This window comes from Sprattus sprattus (assembly GCF_963457725.1).
Source record: "Sprattus sprattus genome assembly, chromosome: 5".
Classification (NCBI taxonomy): Eukaryota; Metazoa; Chordata; class Actinopteri; order Clupeiformes; family Clupeidae; genus Sprattus; species Sprattus sprattus.
The window spans coordinates 33,823,790-33,837,907 of NC_137924.1; the positions used below are offsets into that span (position 1 = coordinate 33,823,790).

A 14,118-nucleotide genomic window follows, 5' to 3' on the forward strand; every position below is an offset into this window, starting at 1 on the left:
AGTTCATTCAATACACTCTTACTATGAGCAGCTAGGCAAATATCTTTGAGCAAAAAAAAAAAAAGCAAGCCGGAAAACGGGATTACTGGCCCTAACATTAAACGGACCAGAGAAGAAACCTTCTACACCAGATTTATTTTCTTTGGAAATGGTAAACTCATCGAAGAGTGGGCGGTTGTGTGCGCTAGAAGGGGAAAAAAAGGAACTACAGGCATGAGTGATTTTAATATATATATAAAAAGATAAGCTAGATTAAATTAGCTCATAAAATAAAACGTGAATAAAACAAAAAGTCACAGGTAAAGCTATAAGGACTAACCAGAAATCACCCATCCATCTTTATATGACAAACAGACGCCAGCAGGCCAAATAAATATTGCACCATATTTATCTGCATATAGAATTAAAGATAGAGTTCATACTGTCCATCTTGCTTCTCTGAACACATACAAGAATAGATCTTTATTATAGAGAATTATATAGAAAGCTCATAAATGAAGAGACTGCTCTTGGGTCACAAGGAGGACCGACATTTTTCTAAAATCAAACACATCGCATGAGGTTGTTAATGCGTGACTTGTAACAGATTACTGTACCGAAGAATTACTGTAACAAGGCAATTGTTTGGCGACAAGCCGGGTGGGATATATATATATATATATATATATAGGCTGAACAATTTTCAACCCAGAAATGTGTAAAGTGTCAAAATTTGTCTATTACGATTCACAAACAGCGGTGTGTGTCTCAAGTCTAGCATGACGAGAAGACACAAGACTTTGACCAGTGTTAAATTTTATAGATGGGAAAGAAAAAGTGCCCGGAGTAGATGAGTGGACGGGTGATCAGTAGTACGGAGAAAAAGGGGCTGCACATGTAGCCACCTGATGACATCCTGGAGGTTTGAGGCCCAGTCCACACACACAAGACACCCCTCAGAGGGGCTGCAGCACAGTGCGGCTCGCTTCGCTGCTGCCCCCCGCCTTCTCCAGCTCCAACAGTTCCTCAAACACATCCCTAAAGACAACAAGGGAACAAGGTCAGTCAATGGCCTCATCCTGGATACTCATCGAAGACTACAACTAAACAGATCCTTGACTACTCACTTGTGCATATAAAAAAAGATGTATCCACTTCGGTCACGGTCTCTCTGTACCGCAGACTCCTGAGTGCGCGACACATCCATATCATTATACGTCAGCCAGGACTGCTTTTTCATGTCGTACACATCACTGATGTAGTGACCTTTGAGAGAAGAGGACAGTTAACACAAGTTTACACAAAGAAGGTTATAAGCAAAAACACCAGAGGGCTTATTAAAAATGTCATTTATAGCATTTTATGTCAGAGGTTGCATAAGACTTTGTTCGTACAAATTCCATCAATCTAATTTTACTAGTCTTTTTTTTTAATAAAAGGTTACCAAGACACAGCATCATGGCAGTTTTGGTCAGAGGGCACGGGAGACGGCAAACTACTTATTGATTTGGTTTGAAAAACACCTGTGTCTGTACATCAGTCAGAAATTATATGCTAAAGGTAATCAACTGACAGTTTGCAAGTCAGCTAGTTAACTTTGCTAGCCAACCAACTGGTAAGTTCATATCTGGCAACAACGAGTACAGCAAAAAAAGGCCTTGTAAGGAAACATTGGTGCTGTTGCAAGATATCAGTCATTGGTCCTAGCTGTCTGAACCCCGCCAGTTTTAGAACGCTTTGTTGCAACAGGTTGCTGCTTTCAAGAGGACATCTTACAGGCCCATTTTAATAATACTAGTCACTAATTTAAGGTTTCTAAGGGTCATTTTTAAAGGATTAGAATAAACGGCACCCTCGTGATGCACAGCATCTAATGGAAACCAATTCCAAACATGAATGGTTAAACCCTGACCAGTTTTCTGTCAGTACCCTTACCTGAGGAAGAGCTGCTGCCAATGTGACTGACCACACTGATGAGTCTGAATGAGTTGGCCATGTCTCCACTCTGGAAGAGGTAGGGGATAAGCAGACATGCTCATCAAAGCACTCAAACATAATTAAGTACAAATGAAAACTCTTCTGGACATCTCTGTCCTATCCCTCACCTCAGCATTTCTCTTCAGGTCCCCAGCTTCGGCCTCTGTGTACTCCATGTCCAGCACGTCCTCATTCCCAGAGTCATCATCAGAGCACACCAACTCGGGCAGGGAGTTGTTAAACTCTACAAAAGGTAAAAAGAAACATTAAATAAATAATAGAGAGGATCCTGCCTTTATAAACGTATTAAAAACAGGAAAAAATGGCATGACCATCCAGACCTATTGGAGATGTTTATGCTAAAAGGACGACCGGAGTAGATTCCAACTTAAACAGACCTTGAATACTAAGCTCTGTGGCTCTTTTCAAATCATCATCTTCTCTCATCTCCCAAGCTTCCTGTGGAGAAAGAAGTCAAAAGGTAAACTATCTAAATCAAAGCCTGTGTGAAGTACACAGGACATCCAAGCATATGTAATCAAAGCCTGTGTGACGTACACAGGACATCCAAGCATATGTATCAAAGCCTGTGTGAAGTACACAGGACATCCAAGCTGAAGTGAGCGGGCTCTTACGTGCTCCTGGAGGCTCTGGGCGAGGGCCTGCTGCAGCTCCTGCTCCTCCCTCTCCTGCTCCATGTTGTACTGCTGCACCCAGTCAAGCTCACCCTGCACGTCTGGAGTCTGGTTCTCCTTGTTCTCGTCCATGGTGAGATCTAAGGAGTCAAGCACATCTATAACACAAATACAACATTTCAATTGAGAGATTTAGCTGGTTTCTTTACCAAACGGTGCCATGCATCCCAAACTAATAAATGACCAAGCTCATGCACTTTCCATGCAAGACAGCTAAACTAAAACTAAAAGCAAGACAGCATAAACTCAATCAACAGCATGGACTCCAATGTGGCACAATGCTAAAACAACCAAAGCATACCAGTTGATGGCTTGTCTGCTTCTATCATATTCATGTGGCCCGTCAGGTCCTGGCCATCAGCGTCTCCAAACCCTGTGTCAGGGCTACTGGTGGGGTCATCCTCTGGAGGCGGGGCCAGCGTCGCCTCATGGCGACTCATCTCCAGCACAGCTGCCAGCATCTCATCATCACTGATGCCAGTGAAGTCAGACTGTTCGGCCTGGATGCTGGGCTGAGCCTGGGGGACCTGCAGATATGTCAAATCAGAACTAATTTAGCACAATCTGATCATAGCCATCATGACTTAGCAAGCGGAACATTTAACAAAAGCATAACAAAATAAAAAGGACAAATATACCGGATACAGTACAACTCTACTGCACCCTATTCATTGGTAGCTACTACATTGGCTTGCAACATAGCGGCAGAAACACAACACCTTAATGTGCAGGTAAGAGTAGATGAATGGCAGGATGGGCACAATCGTTTATGGTCCATGTGATCTTAAAGGCTTACCTCCTCAGATCTCTCGTCATCAGCCAGGCTTTCACTCAGTGGATGTTTGCGGTTGACCACCACCTTTCTGATGAGCTCCTCTTCACTGTCAGAATCCGGAATGGTGTAAGTAGACGTGCAAGGTTTAAGGGTCCCTTTTCTGTTACAAGAAATAAATCATGGTTAAAAAAAAATTAAAAGTCCTTTAGAAAGACTAAAACCAAGGTGCATTTTCCGATGGGACCAGAAGCAGAAGCTGACCGTTGTGAGGAGTTGTTCACAGTCTGCGAGGTTTTCAGTGTTCGTGACCTACAACAGCACAGAGAATAGCCCCTTACAAAGCATGGCAGGAACAAAACTGTAAAACTGTCAAGGACAAAACAAATGCACACCCACTGGCCCAAGAGAAAGAACTGCTTAAGGACAAACATTTTGTATTAGGTATTGCTGTAAGACTGTGCTTACATAGCTGATTGTGCACTCCAGCCCAGACTGAGGGGGGGCCGTGTGGAATCTGTGCAGTGGGACATCAGCGTGAGGTATTTTGGGATCACAACCTGCTGGCCCAGCTTACTGTTGAGAGACAACTGGGCATTGTAGCTGTACCGCTTGAGATGAAGGATCAGAACCCTAAATAGCAATATTAAGCAAAGGGAAACAAAACAAAGGGTGTTTGATGGTTAATGCTGTGGTCATTATACAAGCATTCTTGAGGGAACCAAGTGAATGCAAGACACAAACCTGGGCAATCTGCTGAATTTGTGCGTGACTGTGGCTGCTTTCCCACTACACTTCTCACATGAGTACTCGACCTCCTCCATCTGTGGAAACAAACATGATGAGGGGTCTGGAACACTTTTGACTAGATGCGCCACTTCAAACCCAATCCTGATAGCGTTTGTAGTGATGAACCACGCATACCCTGAAGAAGAGGTCTAGCGAGTCTTGGATGGATCTCAGAGGCAGAGTCTTCTTTCGGCGCGGCAGGTCGATTGAAAGGTCATTGAACCGCTCACGCTTCTGAACCACCTCTCCACACCTGCAAATGTGCCATGCAAATTTAGGGAGACTGCAACACTATTCCACTGCTACTCATTCCCTCCAGGAAATAAACAACACCAATCTACACCCGTTATGACAAATAACTGGAGCATCTTACTCACCCTTTACATGTGATTGTATGCTGCACCTCAAACTCCATGTTAACCACCACAGGGCAGGTGTAGATACGAGAGGTGTCTGCCTCCTCGCCCAAGCGTGCACTCTGAGACTCGTCATGTGGAGATGGTTCATTTTTCAAACTTTTGTTCACTTTCTCCACATCCTCCTTCAGCTGGTCCAGACACTGGCTCAGGAACTCATGGGCATCCTACCAGGTCCAAACATACATTGTATTAATACAGAAAAGGGCCAGACATCTACAGATAGACCCCCTACCTGGTGGCCCCAGAAACTCCATAGTGTTACTTTAAATCAGGTCAAAACATTATTCTACATTTGAAGTAGTTTGTTTCACAACAAAGGTACTTGTGTGGAAGTACATTAACCTCTACTCAGCTCTTTTTGTTCCCATTATTACAAAATGAGTAAACACTATTACTAAACACAAAAACAATAGTAAGCATAAACATAATATTAGCCTTAAACACATGCTTACATTTTGCATATATCCAGAGAACCGCTCTGCGGTGGAGGATATGGAGTTCTTAACCCTCCTCAGCAAATCTTTCTTCACTTCTGGGCACGATATATCCTTTTTAGCAAGCAGATGTGCAAAGCGTCTGAAAAACAAAAAGGGACCCAAAGTGCATTTAAAAATTAAATAAGTTTTCTTCAGGAATTGTAGTTTTAAACTTTCAAAAATGAACTAGACACAGCAACAGCACATGACGAAATTAAAGTTTTGATATAATACCAAAAACACCTGCTATACTGTGTTATCTGTTTAATACTAATTTGTACCTTAAGAGGCTCAACTAAGTCACTGAAGTGAACAGTGTAATTTAAAGGATGGATGCATAAGCCCACTGTCACTGTTTTTAGTTGCCAAAATCCCTTCTCGGAGGCTAAAATAAAATGGAAAGCTCGATTTTTGAACTACAGGCCTAAATCCATTAGGAAGTGAACCCAGAGTAAGCATAGATATCCTGTAATTAGTCTCAACAAGTAGCTCAGTTGCAGCCCAATGGTTTACATCAGGGGTTTTCAACCGGGGGTCTGCGACATGAGCCTATGTTGATCAGTTCCCCATTGACTTTTTTTATTTTTATAAATTCGTTTTGATATTTCAATACATTTCCAAAGTACTCTTGAATATTGTGAAAAATATCTAAAATAAGAAAAATATGTCAATCTAAATAGTCTGAATGGCAAAGTTGCATTGCCTGAAATACACTGATGTAGACCCTTATTCAGCAGAGAAATTACACTGACAAGTGCTACAGGCGGATTATGTGTGCGGATGGAGGGGGCGTGGCGGTGGAGGTTAGTGATCTACCATGATTATTTCACATGTTCAAGTGTCATAGGCAGAATATGTGTGCGGGCGGCGTCGGTTACAAACACAAAACATCAGTGGGCCAAAAATGACTTCTAGTCAGAATGTTGGTCCCTGGGACAAAACCAGTTGAAAACCCCTGGTTTACATTAATGGCTAGATGATGAAGTGCATAAATGAAGACCCACAGAGCCTGTTTGCTAAGTTATTGCAACATAGATGTCAGTTGATGTTTATGGATTACCTGAGTAAGGCATTACTGGGAACCTTCTTCCATGGGATTCCCTGTTTGAGTAGGTCACTGGAGAAGGATGGCAGGCTAAATAAGGACTGCAGGATTGCATTCATATAGCATGTGTTTCCTAGGTTGGAGAATCTGGACGTAGAAATTAAGAAATGTAAAAAAAAAAAAGGGGGGGGGGAAACAACCAAAAAAAAACACATACATTTTAACCTGCATTTTACAAGTACAGTGGATATACATCATGCAACACAATGTTGGGATTAAACTGTAACCTGTGTGTTGTTACTAACTGATAGAATGTGTAATAGAAATTATTCTCACCCCTGCAGTGAAGGCTGTTGCTGGGTAAGCGTTGATGGCCTTGGTTTGTTCCAGCCACCGTAGTCAAGTGAGGGACGCACCTTTTTAAAGGGAGTGGAGTGATTTGGCAACATCAAGCTCCTTCTGGAGGAAGGAGACTGGCTTGTGCTGCTGGACCTGGACACATACCCAAACCATAAACTGTGTCACTTCAAATGGTATGTACAGGTCATCCTTCACCCACTATACCGTAACACAGGGGTCTCAAATCTCGGCCTGCGGGCCAGATCGGGCCCACCAAGCGATTTCATCCGGCCGCTTAGAATGTTGCAAAAAAAGTTCGATTGATTAGAATGGGCCAGCCCCAACGTTTTCCCCTGCCATTGGCAAAAGATTTGAATTGGAAGCACAAAACCTTTCATATCATTACGCAAGTAGTCCAGTCATTTAACATAATTGAAGTCACACGTAGTGGGTTGCTACGCAATACCTGAGACTTTCAAGTTCAATATGCGTGAAGAACTATTTTATCACACAAAGGCGACAAAATCATTAAAAATAAGTATTTAGGTGGAATGTCTTCTAACTTTTTGACAAGCAACCAAATAATAAGCAGGACAATGTATAGTCCAGTGGTCATTATTGGAAAATAAATCTAGCTGTGTGTCAGTTTCAGTTCGTATTATGTAGCTCTGGACGAGAGCACTGACATTAATAATAATGATCAGTTCGCGATTTTTGTCTGCGGTGTTAACCAGTTTGAAGTGAAAGACGAATAACATTGTGTAAGATAATGCAAGGTCGTACCACAGCTGAGATGTATTTGAGCAACTGTGTGTTGCAATTGAGCATGCTAGTTTGTCATGGAAGTCGCTCCGAGGAATAACAACAGACTATGCACCATCAATGATCATCAGCATATCAGTAAACTATTAATTTTAGATCACTATAGATGGAAAGATGCTGTATTTTGACAGATATATTAAATTGTACACTTGATTAAAAAAAAAAAAATTGCCACACTCAAAAGTTGTATCTACAGTATTGTGATGGGCAAGCCAACAGATCAAAAAAATCTGGCCCCCCACTGACCAGACTGTACGCTCATCGGCCCCTCTGTAATTTCAGTTTGAGGCCCCTGCCGTAACAGATTGCTGAAAAAATTAATTTACAGCAACATTGGCTTTATACCTGTCCAGGAAAGAATGGCTTTGAGTGTAGTCCTTGGCACCTGGTCTGCTGCCATAGAATGAGGATGGCTGTAGAGGCGCAGGTGAGGCTGTGAAAATTACACAACAAAACACAATCATGTAACGAAGCCTAAACATTAGAAACAAGAGTAAATCTAATCGAATTCAAATTCCATATTCCAAACACTAACCTGAGGTCCTATTTTCCTCAGATTGCTTGAGCTTCTCCTTGCAGCTGAGAAGAAACTTGCGGGAAGGGTCAGACATTGCCTTGTTGTTGCTGTAGAGGTGGGAGATAAGACACCACTGTTACCACCATTACTGGTACCTAGTCACACTGTTTGTGTGGGATTTATTTTTGTATTCTGCACTCATCTTTTGAATAGTGTCGCTCACCTAGACGAGTCGTTTTCCTTGGGATAGTCCTCACCTATATCACTTTCCGAGCTTATGAGCCTCTTCCTCTTCTCACTTCTGAAGGGGAGAAAAAAACATTAACGTGCTGATCAGTACGGACCAGTCCCTTAGGAAAATTAGATACCCACCAAACCAAACCTTATCCACAATTAACTCACGACTGGGAGACATGTTTCTGATCCAGGTGACAGCATAACAGATGGAGAGGGACCAGACCCACACATCAGCCTACCTATTTTCTGAGAGGCCAGTTCGGACAGGTGTAGAGGAAACTCGGCTTGGACTCCCAAGAGGTTTCCTAGGGGTGTTCTCCTCCCGGCCATCAGTACCGCCTCGTCTCGGGGTAGTCTAGGCATTCAAAATCCACTTGTTGAAATAATGTTCCAAACCATGTTTTGATGGTATGCGATTGATGCTGTTATTCCTATATTATATATACTTCTAAACATCTCACCTGTCTCTCTGGGGTAGACAGGATTTTGTCATTTGTCACTGAACGGTTTCCAAGCACCACTCCAAAACTAGCACTTCCCGGACTCGTTTTCGGGACTAAGGAAAAGAAAAAAGAAATTATGAACACTTGAATATGTTGTGGGCCGCTTAACATTTTTGAAGAAGGCATTTAAGAAATGACTCGTTACAGAAAAGACATCAAGAGGAAACCTACTTGTTTGTTTCCCCTGTTTAAGCGAATCAAGATATTCCTTCATTGTCTTGGCCACTACAGTAGGGATTTTGTCAAAGGTTACAACATCCTTGGAGTCCTTCAGAGTGATTACCAATCGGCTGTGGGAGGTGCGCATGGGGCCCGACACAACGCTCTTCACATTGTGGTTCAACTGAAGATGCAAAGCAATTATTGTTAATGTGGCAATATCCGTCTCCTGAATATTGAAAAAGATTAAGTAGGTCCTAAAGCAAACAGTGTTTATGAAGGAAACACTTGAACTGTAACCAACCTGGAAATTTTTCGGAGCACCCCCGCTGTTGTATTTGAGTATCATGTTGACTTTGTTGTCCTTCTCATGGATCTCAAAGACACCCTCTTTCCACCTGGTGGTACCCAAGTCCAGACTGTTGATGCGAATGCGGACAGCGCTACCGCTGGAGAGCTTAGGCACTGCGACTGCCATGACAGCCTAGATGCAGCGCTCTAGATCCTGACTTGAACGGAGGATGGGACTCAAGTCTTCAGGTCTCCACGACAGCTGCAAGAGAATGGACAGAAAGTTTTAGAACTAAATATGACAAGCAATTCAGTCAGTTTGCTGTGTTTTAGAAAGAGACCATAGTGTTCGAGGATAATTCACAAGACAAGTGACATGCAGAATTCATCGGACATAGATGTGAGCTACAGCAACTTGAAAATTATTTTACTCACCTTATATGCTAAGAATGTGAGCCGCACAGTAAATGAATGCCGTTTGGCAGATTAAAACGGAGTATACAACTGAATGTTTTTATATTCTCGGGATGGTTCAAAATACACTCAATTGTTTAACCACGAATGGTATTGAACTAATATTTCCTAGTGTTCAACTTCCCTAGCTGGGTAAAAGTTAAGCCATCAATTGACAAGCTTCACGGTTTAAAAAACAAATCAACATAATTACCTGCAATTAGGTCCATAATCACTGCATCTCAGTAAGACACAATAACTGGACAGAAGCATCTGGCAAGCTAATGGGACCTGATCACTGGTCTAATGCACGCACATATTTGGCCAACATCACCAAACAAAACAGTACACTTACACACACAATGCAGACGTCGGCATAATAGTGTAACATTAAACAGCAATAACTTAAAAAGACGGTCGGGAACCAGTCCCACATTTTTCGTTCGTTCAATGGCTATTGTAGAGGCGTCTGCCACTTTACAGTGGTTACTACTCAATGGCTAGCAGCATCCCTTATGCGGTACTCACACAATTAGCTAATAGCTAGTACAGCTAACGAAGGAAAGTTAGTGCATTTAAAAGTTAGCTATAGCTAACGTTACCCAATAAGCATATCTGTCATCGTCGCAATCACGTGAGAAGGTAGCGTCCTAAGTCGGAAGTAAACTGCAACATATTTCAGAAAATGAGTGATGGGTGATGAACTGAGGTTACCTAGCGACATTACTCACCCAGGCACACCGTAATTAGTACAGTTAGCTAGCAATGGCTAGCAAAACCAACATAGATGCGCTAGCTCGCCAACATCACACGCGGTTGAACTGCTTGTATGCCTGCGGACTACTTTAATGAACGCAGGATGCAACGAAAAACTCTTTGAGACAACAACGCATGACAAAATTACAAATTCAAGCAACCTTCATTCGGTCACTGTCAGAAGAAATTTAACGGACAACGGCAATATTTACCTAAACGCTACTCGTTAGCTTGCTAACTTTAGCAATAAACCTCTCTACAGGCCGGAGTTAGCCCGCTAGCTGGCTAATTCGCTTGCTTGTGATTTGAAGATGAAAACGACGCCAAAAAACAACTACAAAGCAGCTATAACTTACTTTCAGCAGGGACGTATCCTAATAGATAATTCAAAATGATTATATCGATCCCAATAGTCTTCCGATAAATGTGTGGCTGTTTTGCCGGTATGGAGTGATCCCAGTACCGTGTTGTTGACAGTGAGCTCCACAACGCTAAAGTTCACCAGCCGATGATGGCGGGAATGTGAAAATCACAGCGGAAATGGCTCGCGCGAACTGTGTTAATTTGTGTTCGCGCGAGATGGCTGTCAGTGCAAAGGCGCAACAGGATGCACGCTGACATGAGCTCTTTCTACTACCGCGCCCTTGAGCACTTCGAGCTCTGACTTTCAGTGCTTAGGGCGCCTCACTGACAAAATCAGCAGAATTCAGTGCACTGAAAGTGCCCGGTTGGCGCACTGCAAACAGTAAAAAAATGATGGACACTACTCGCCCTAACGGACGCCATCTTGTTTTCAATTCAATTGTATTTATATAGTAGGTATGATGACAAAATTTTCAAACACCCCTAAACTCAAAATGGATCACATGACTAGACAGAGCCAGATAGGCCTATTCCCTTTACAATGACACCTGGATTGTGAAAATCAGTTGAGGATTGAGAGAGTTATGGTAGCCTATTTGTAATATCACCGATTATATCAAAATATTATACATTACTTACAATGGAAGTCATGTGACCGAAAACGCTTATTATTCACATGTTTTTGCTTGTAACTTCCTCATTTTATCAGATATTTGCATGAAATTTGAACAGAAGGTAGACTTTTGTTAGTTCTTTCAAGTGAAACCATGAACATTTAGTTGGAATGGGCATCAGACCCATAAAATGTAAGTATAAATAAATATATGTAAGTATAAATAAATATATGTAAGTATAAATAAATAAATGTAGGTATACATAAATCTAATTATGTATTTATCCAAGTATTTAACCATTCATTTATTTAGTTATTTATTTATTTAGTTTTGGCCCCGATAATCCTCCATACCCATGGTACCTCACTGAAAACAACTATAATTAATAAGCGGCCATTCATATTCACGAACGACGCCTGCTGCAGTGCATCTGACAGGACGTTCGCTAATCTACTCATCACAATTGACTAACAATGACTAACAATTTTCCGCGATTTAATTTAATACTTTCTCGACCATGGATTTCGATGAAATTTCGTATGTACTGTAATAAATATTGGGTTTTCTCTATTTTGCCTATAAGGGCAATAATACCAGAGCCTGAATGAACACAACCAACGGTAGCAATATATAATCCTTTATTTCAATTCATCAGGGACATATAATATCTGGGTTAAAAAGGTGCAGGGGCTCAATCACAGGGATAGAGGGCAGCGAGTAATGTTCACAAGCTTCATTAAAGTGCACCCAATAAAGCCAACTCTTGAAGCACACACACACTAAAAGGGATAACTTAACTCGCCGACCGGCGACAACCCCCCCTGGGGTCTGAGTGCGTGGAGCTGGCTTAGTCCAAAGAATGCCCGAATGTGGAGGGATGTTGTGGCTCACGTCACGGAACACCCGACGGTAATAGCTGCGGCTTCTCACTCCGCTAAAGCCCCGGCCCTGACTGTATAAAGGAGGCAGCTAACCTCCCCTCCTAACACTGGACGCAACTAACCCGCTGGACTACCTGTCTTCGTCGCCGGCAATCCTAATTGACTGCGAACGACACCCTCCCGCACCCAGGAGTGTCAAACCGCACCGCAGATTCTCCCGTCTTGTCTCCCTTCTTCCTCTTTTCACAGTTCCGTCTCAGGTAACCTCAATCAGCCGCACCTGGCTTGGCTGATTACCAATCAATCAAATCCCACCGTTCACTCACATCACAGTACCAAGATAAGAAGTATATATTCAAGTCCACCTATCTTTCATCAGTGTCCAAGGCTTTAGATGAAGTCCGCTGACCGGTTGAAAGCCACTCAAATTTTCAGAGAGTTGCGGTTAACTGAAAACACCTCAGGGCTGAAAGCTCGAAATGTCTAACGATTACAGTGGTTGTACTCGATGTAAATACTGACGTATTCAGGACAAACATACTCTCACCAGGCGGCGAGGAGTGAATTTTGTATGACACATATTGACAGTATTAACGCAGAGTGGATCATGTTATTGAGACAACAACCGCTCGCGGCGAACATTCTATGTCAACATACCATATATAGCGACATAACAATACAATTGTCTCTAGGCACTTTACAGAACCCAGAGCCTGAACCCCCTGAGTGCAAGTACAATGGCAACAGGGGCAAGAAAAAAACTCCCTGGCAGGAAGAAACCTTAAGCATCAGACTCATGCTCAACGGTGGGGGAGGTGGGCCACCCATTTAATGACGCTGAAGCCCCCCTAAAATGTTCTTCAGCCCCCCCAAATGTTTTGCCATTATTGGCTTTAAAAAAAACAAAAAAACGTTTTATTTTTTATTTTTATTATGGTGATGACATTAAATTAAACTAATGTTTCTCACATGGACAAGTTATTTATAACTCTACATGTGCGTGCGTTCTGGTTTGTATGTTTACTTCCCCTTCAAATTACAATCCAATAGCCTTTCATCATGATCGTTAATGATACAAACCCCGGGGATCTTGCGCAGGCTGCTGCGCTGGCTCACTACAAGGTAGCGTCTTTTCAACGACATCATTAGCCAAGGAGTTTAGCTCAAAGTAAATGAGGCAAGGAGTGAAATTGTAAGTACAGGTAGTTACAGAATTTGGTTATCTGTAGTTGTTAACGATTGTTACTTGCTTAAATTTAGGTTTACTTGAGGTAAATGAAAGGGATAATTGTACTGGGCTATGTTAACACTAAGCTTGCTAGCTAGCTAGCTTGCTGTTTTGTTAAACTGTCTCCCGTGAGCAAGAGTGTGAACGACCAAATTTGAAATACAACAAATAACTAGCGGCATCTCTCCATTCCTTGCATTATTATATCTCTAATATTTCGAAACAATAATATCAGTCCCTATAGAATGTTGTTGCTTAGAATCAGTTAATGCTAGTGAATCCTCGTTTTACTTGATTATAGTGAATGCATTCCCTTCTGCTCATAATAAAACAAGTAAACAACTCAGAAGTTGACACTGCCAAATGAGAAATACATATATACTGTTGTCAAATTTCACTATGACCCTGACATTCTGTCTCTTGTGTTATCATTAACTGAATGCAAGCTAAACTACAGAGCAAAATCACTCAGTATCTCTGAGTGAAACAATCTATGAACTGTATGAAACTATGGATATCCGCGGCCCCAAACGGGCCCCCCCAAAAATAGCTGCGCGCGCGCGCAACACATGCCACACCCATTGGGGCTAAGCCCCCCCTTTCTCGGAATCCTAGAAATGCCCCTGCCGTAGATACATCAGCTTCGGGCAAGATAGTCTATAGTCGATAGCGTGTTGAGCCATTTTCAACCCATAAAATGCAGATTTTTATACAAATGTAAATTTTGTCAATATCAGCATGTGTTTCATTACAGTTTAATCATGAAATGTAGTTTACAGCTTAAAAAAGCAAACAAACAGATT

General features: G+C 42.1%; 1 protein-coding gene across 2 annotated transcripts; it reads right to left on the reverse strand.

Moving 5' to 3' along the window:
• Window positions 1–118: 118 nt before the first annotated feature.
• On the reverse strand, window positions 119–10,716 carry usp37 (ubiquitin specific peptidase 37). 2 transcript variants are annotated; one of them, XM_080839142.1, is made up of 24 exons: window positions 10,586–10,716; window positions 9,034–9,282; window positions 8,742–8,913; window positions 8,529–8,623; window positions 8,307–8,422; window positions 8,054–8,131; window positions 7,849–7,937; window positions 7,659–7,746; window positions 6,489–6,644; window positions 6,168–6,299; window positions 5,084–5,207; window positions 4,590–4,795; window positions 4,348–4,465; window positions 4,168–4,247; window positions 3,892–4,056; window positions 3,688–3,735; window positions 3,448–3,586; window positions 2,953–3,178; window positions 2,592–2,731; window positions 2,355–2,415; window positions 2,085–2,200; window positions 1,915–1,984; window positions 1,107–1,245; window positions 119–1,017 (listed from the first exon to the last, which is right to left on the reverse strand). In XM_080839142.1, exons 2-24 carry the CDS (start codon window positions 9,205–9,207, stop codon window positions 936–938), a joined length of 2,814 nt encoding a protein of 937 aa, XP_080695268.1. In that variant the 5' UTR covers window positions 9,208–9,282; window positions 10,586–10,716; the 3' UTR covers window positions 119–935. The 2 variants fall into 2 exon arrangements, with proteins under 2 accessions (XP_080695268.1, XP_080695267.1); XM_080839141.1 differs by having other exon boundaries at window positions 2,592–2,749.
• Window positions 10,717–14,118: the final 3,402 nt, after the last annotated feature.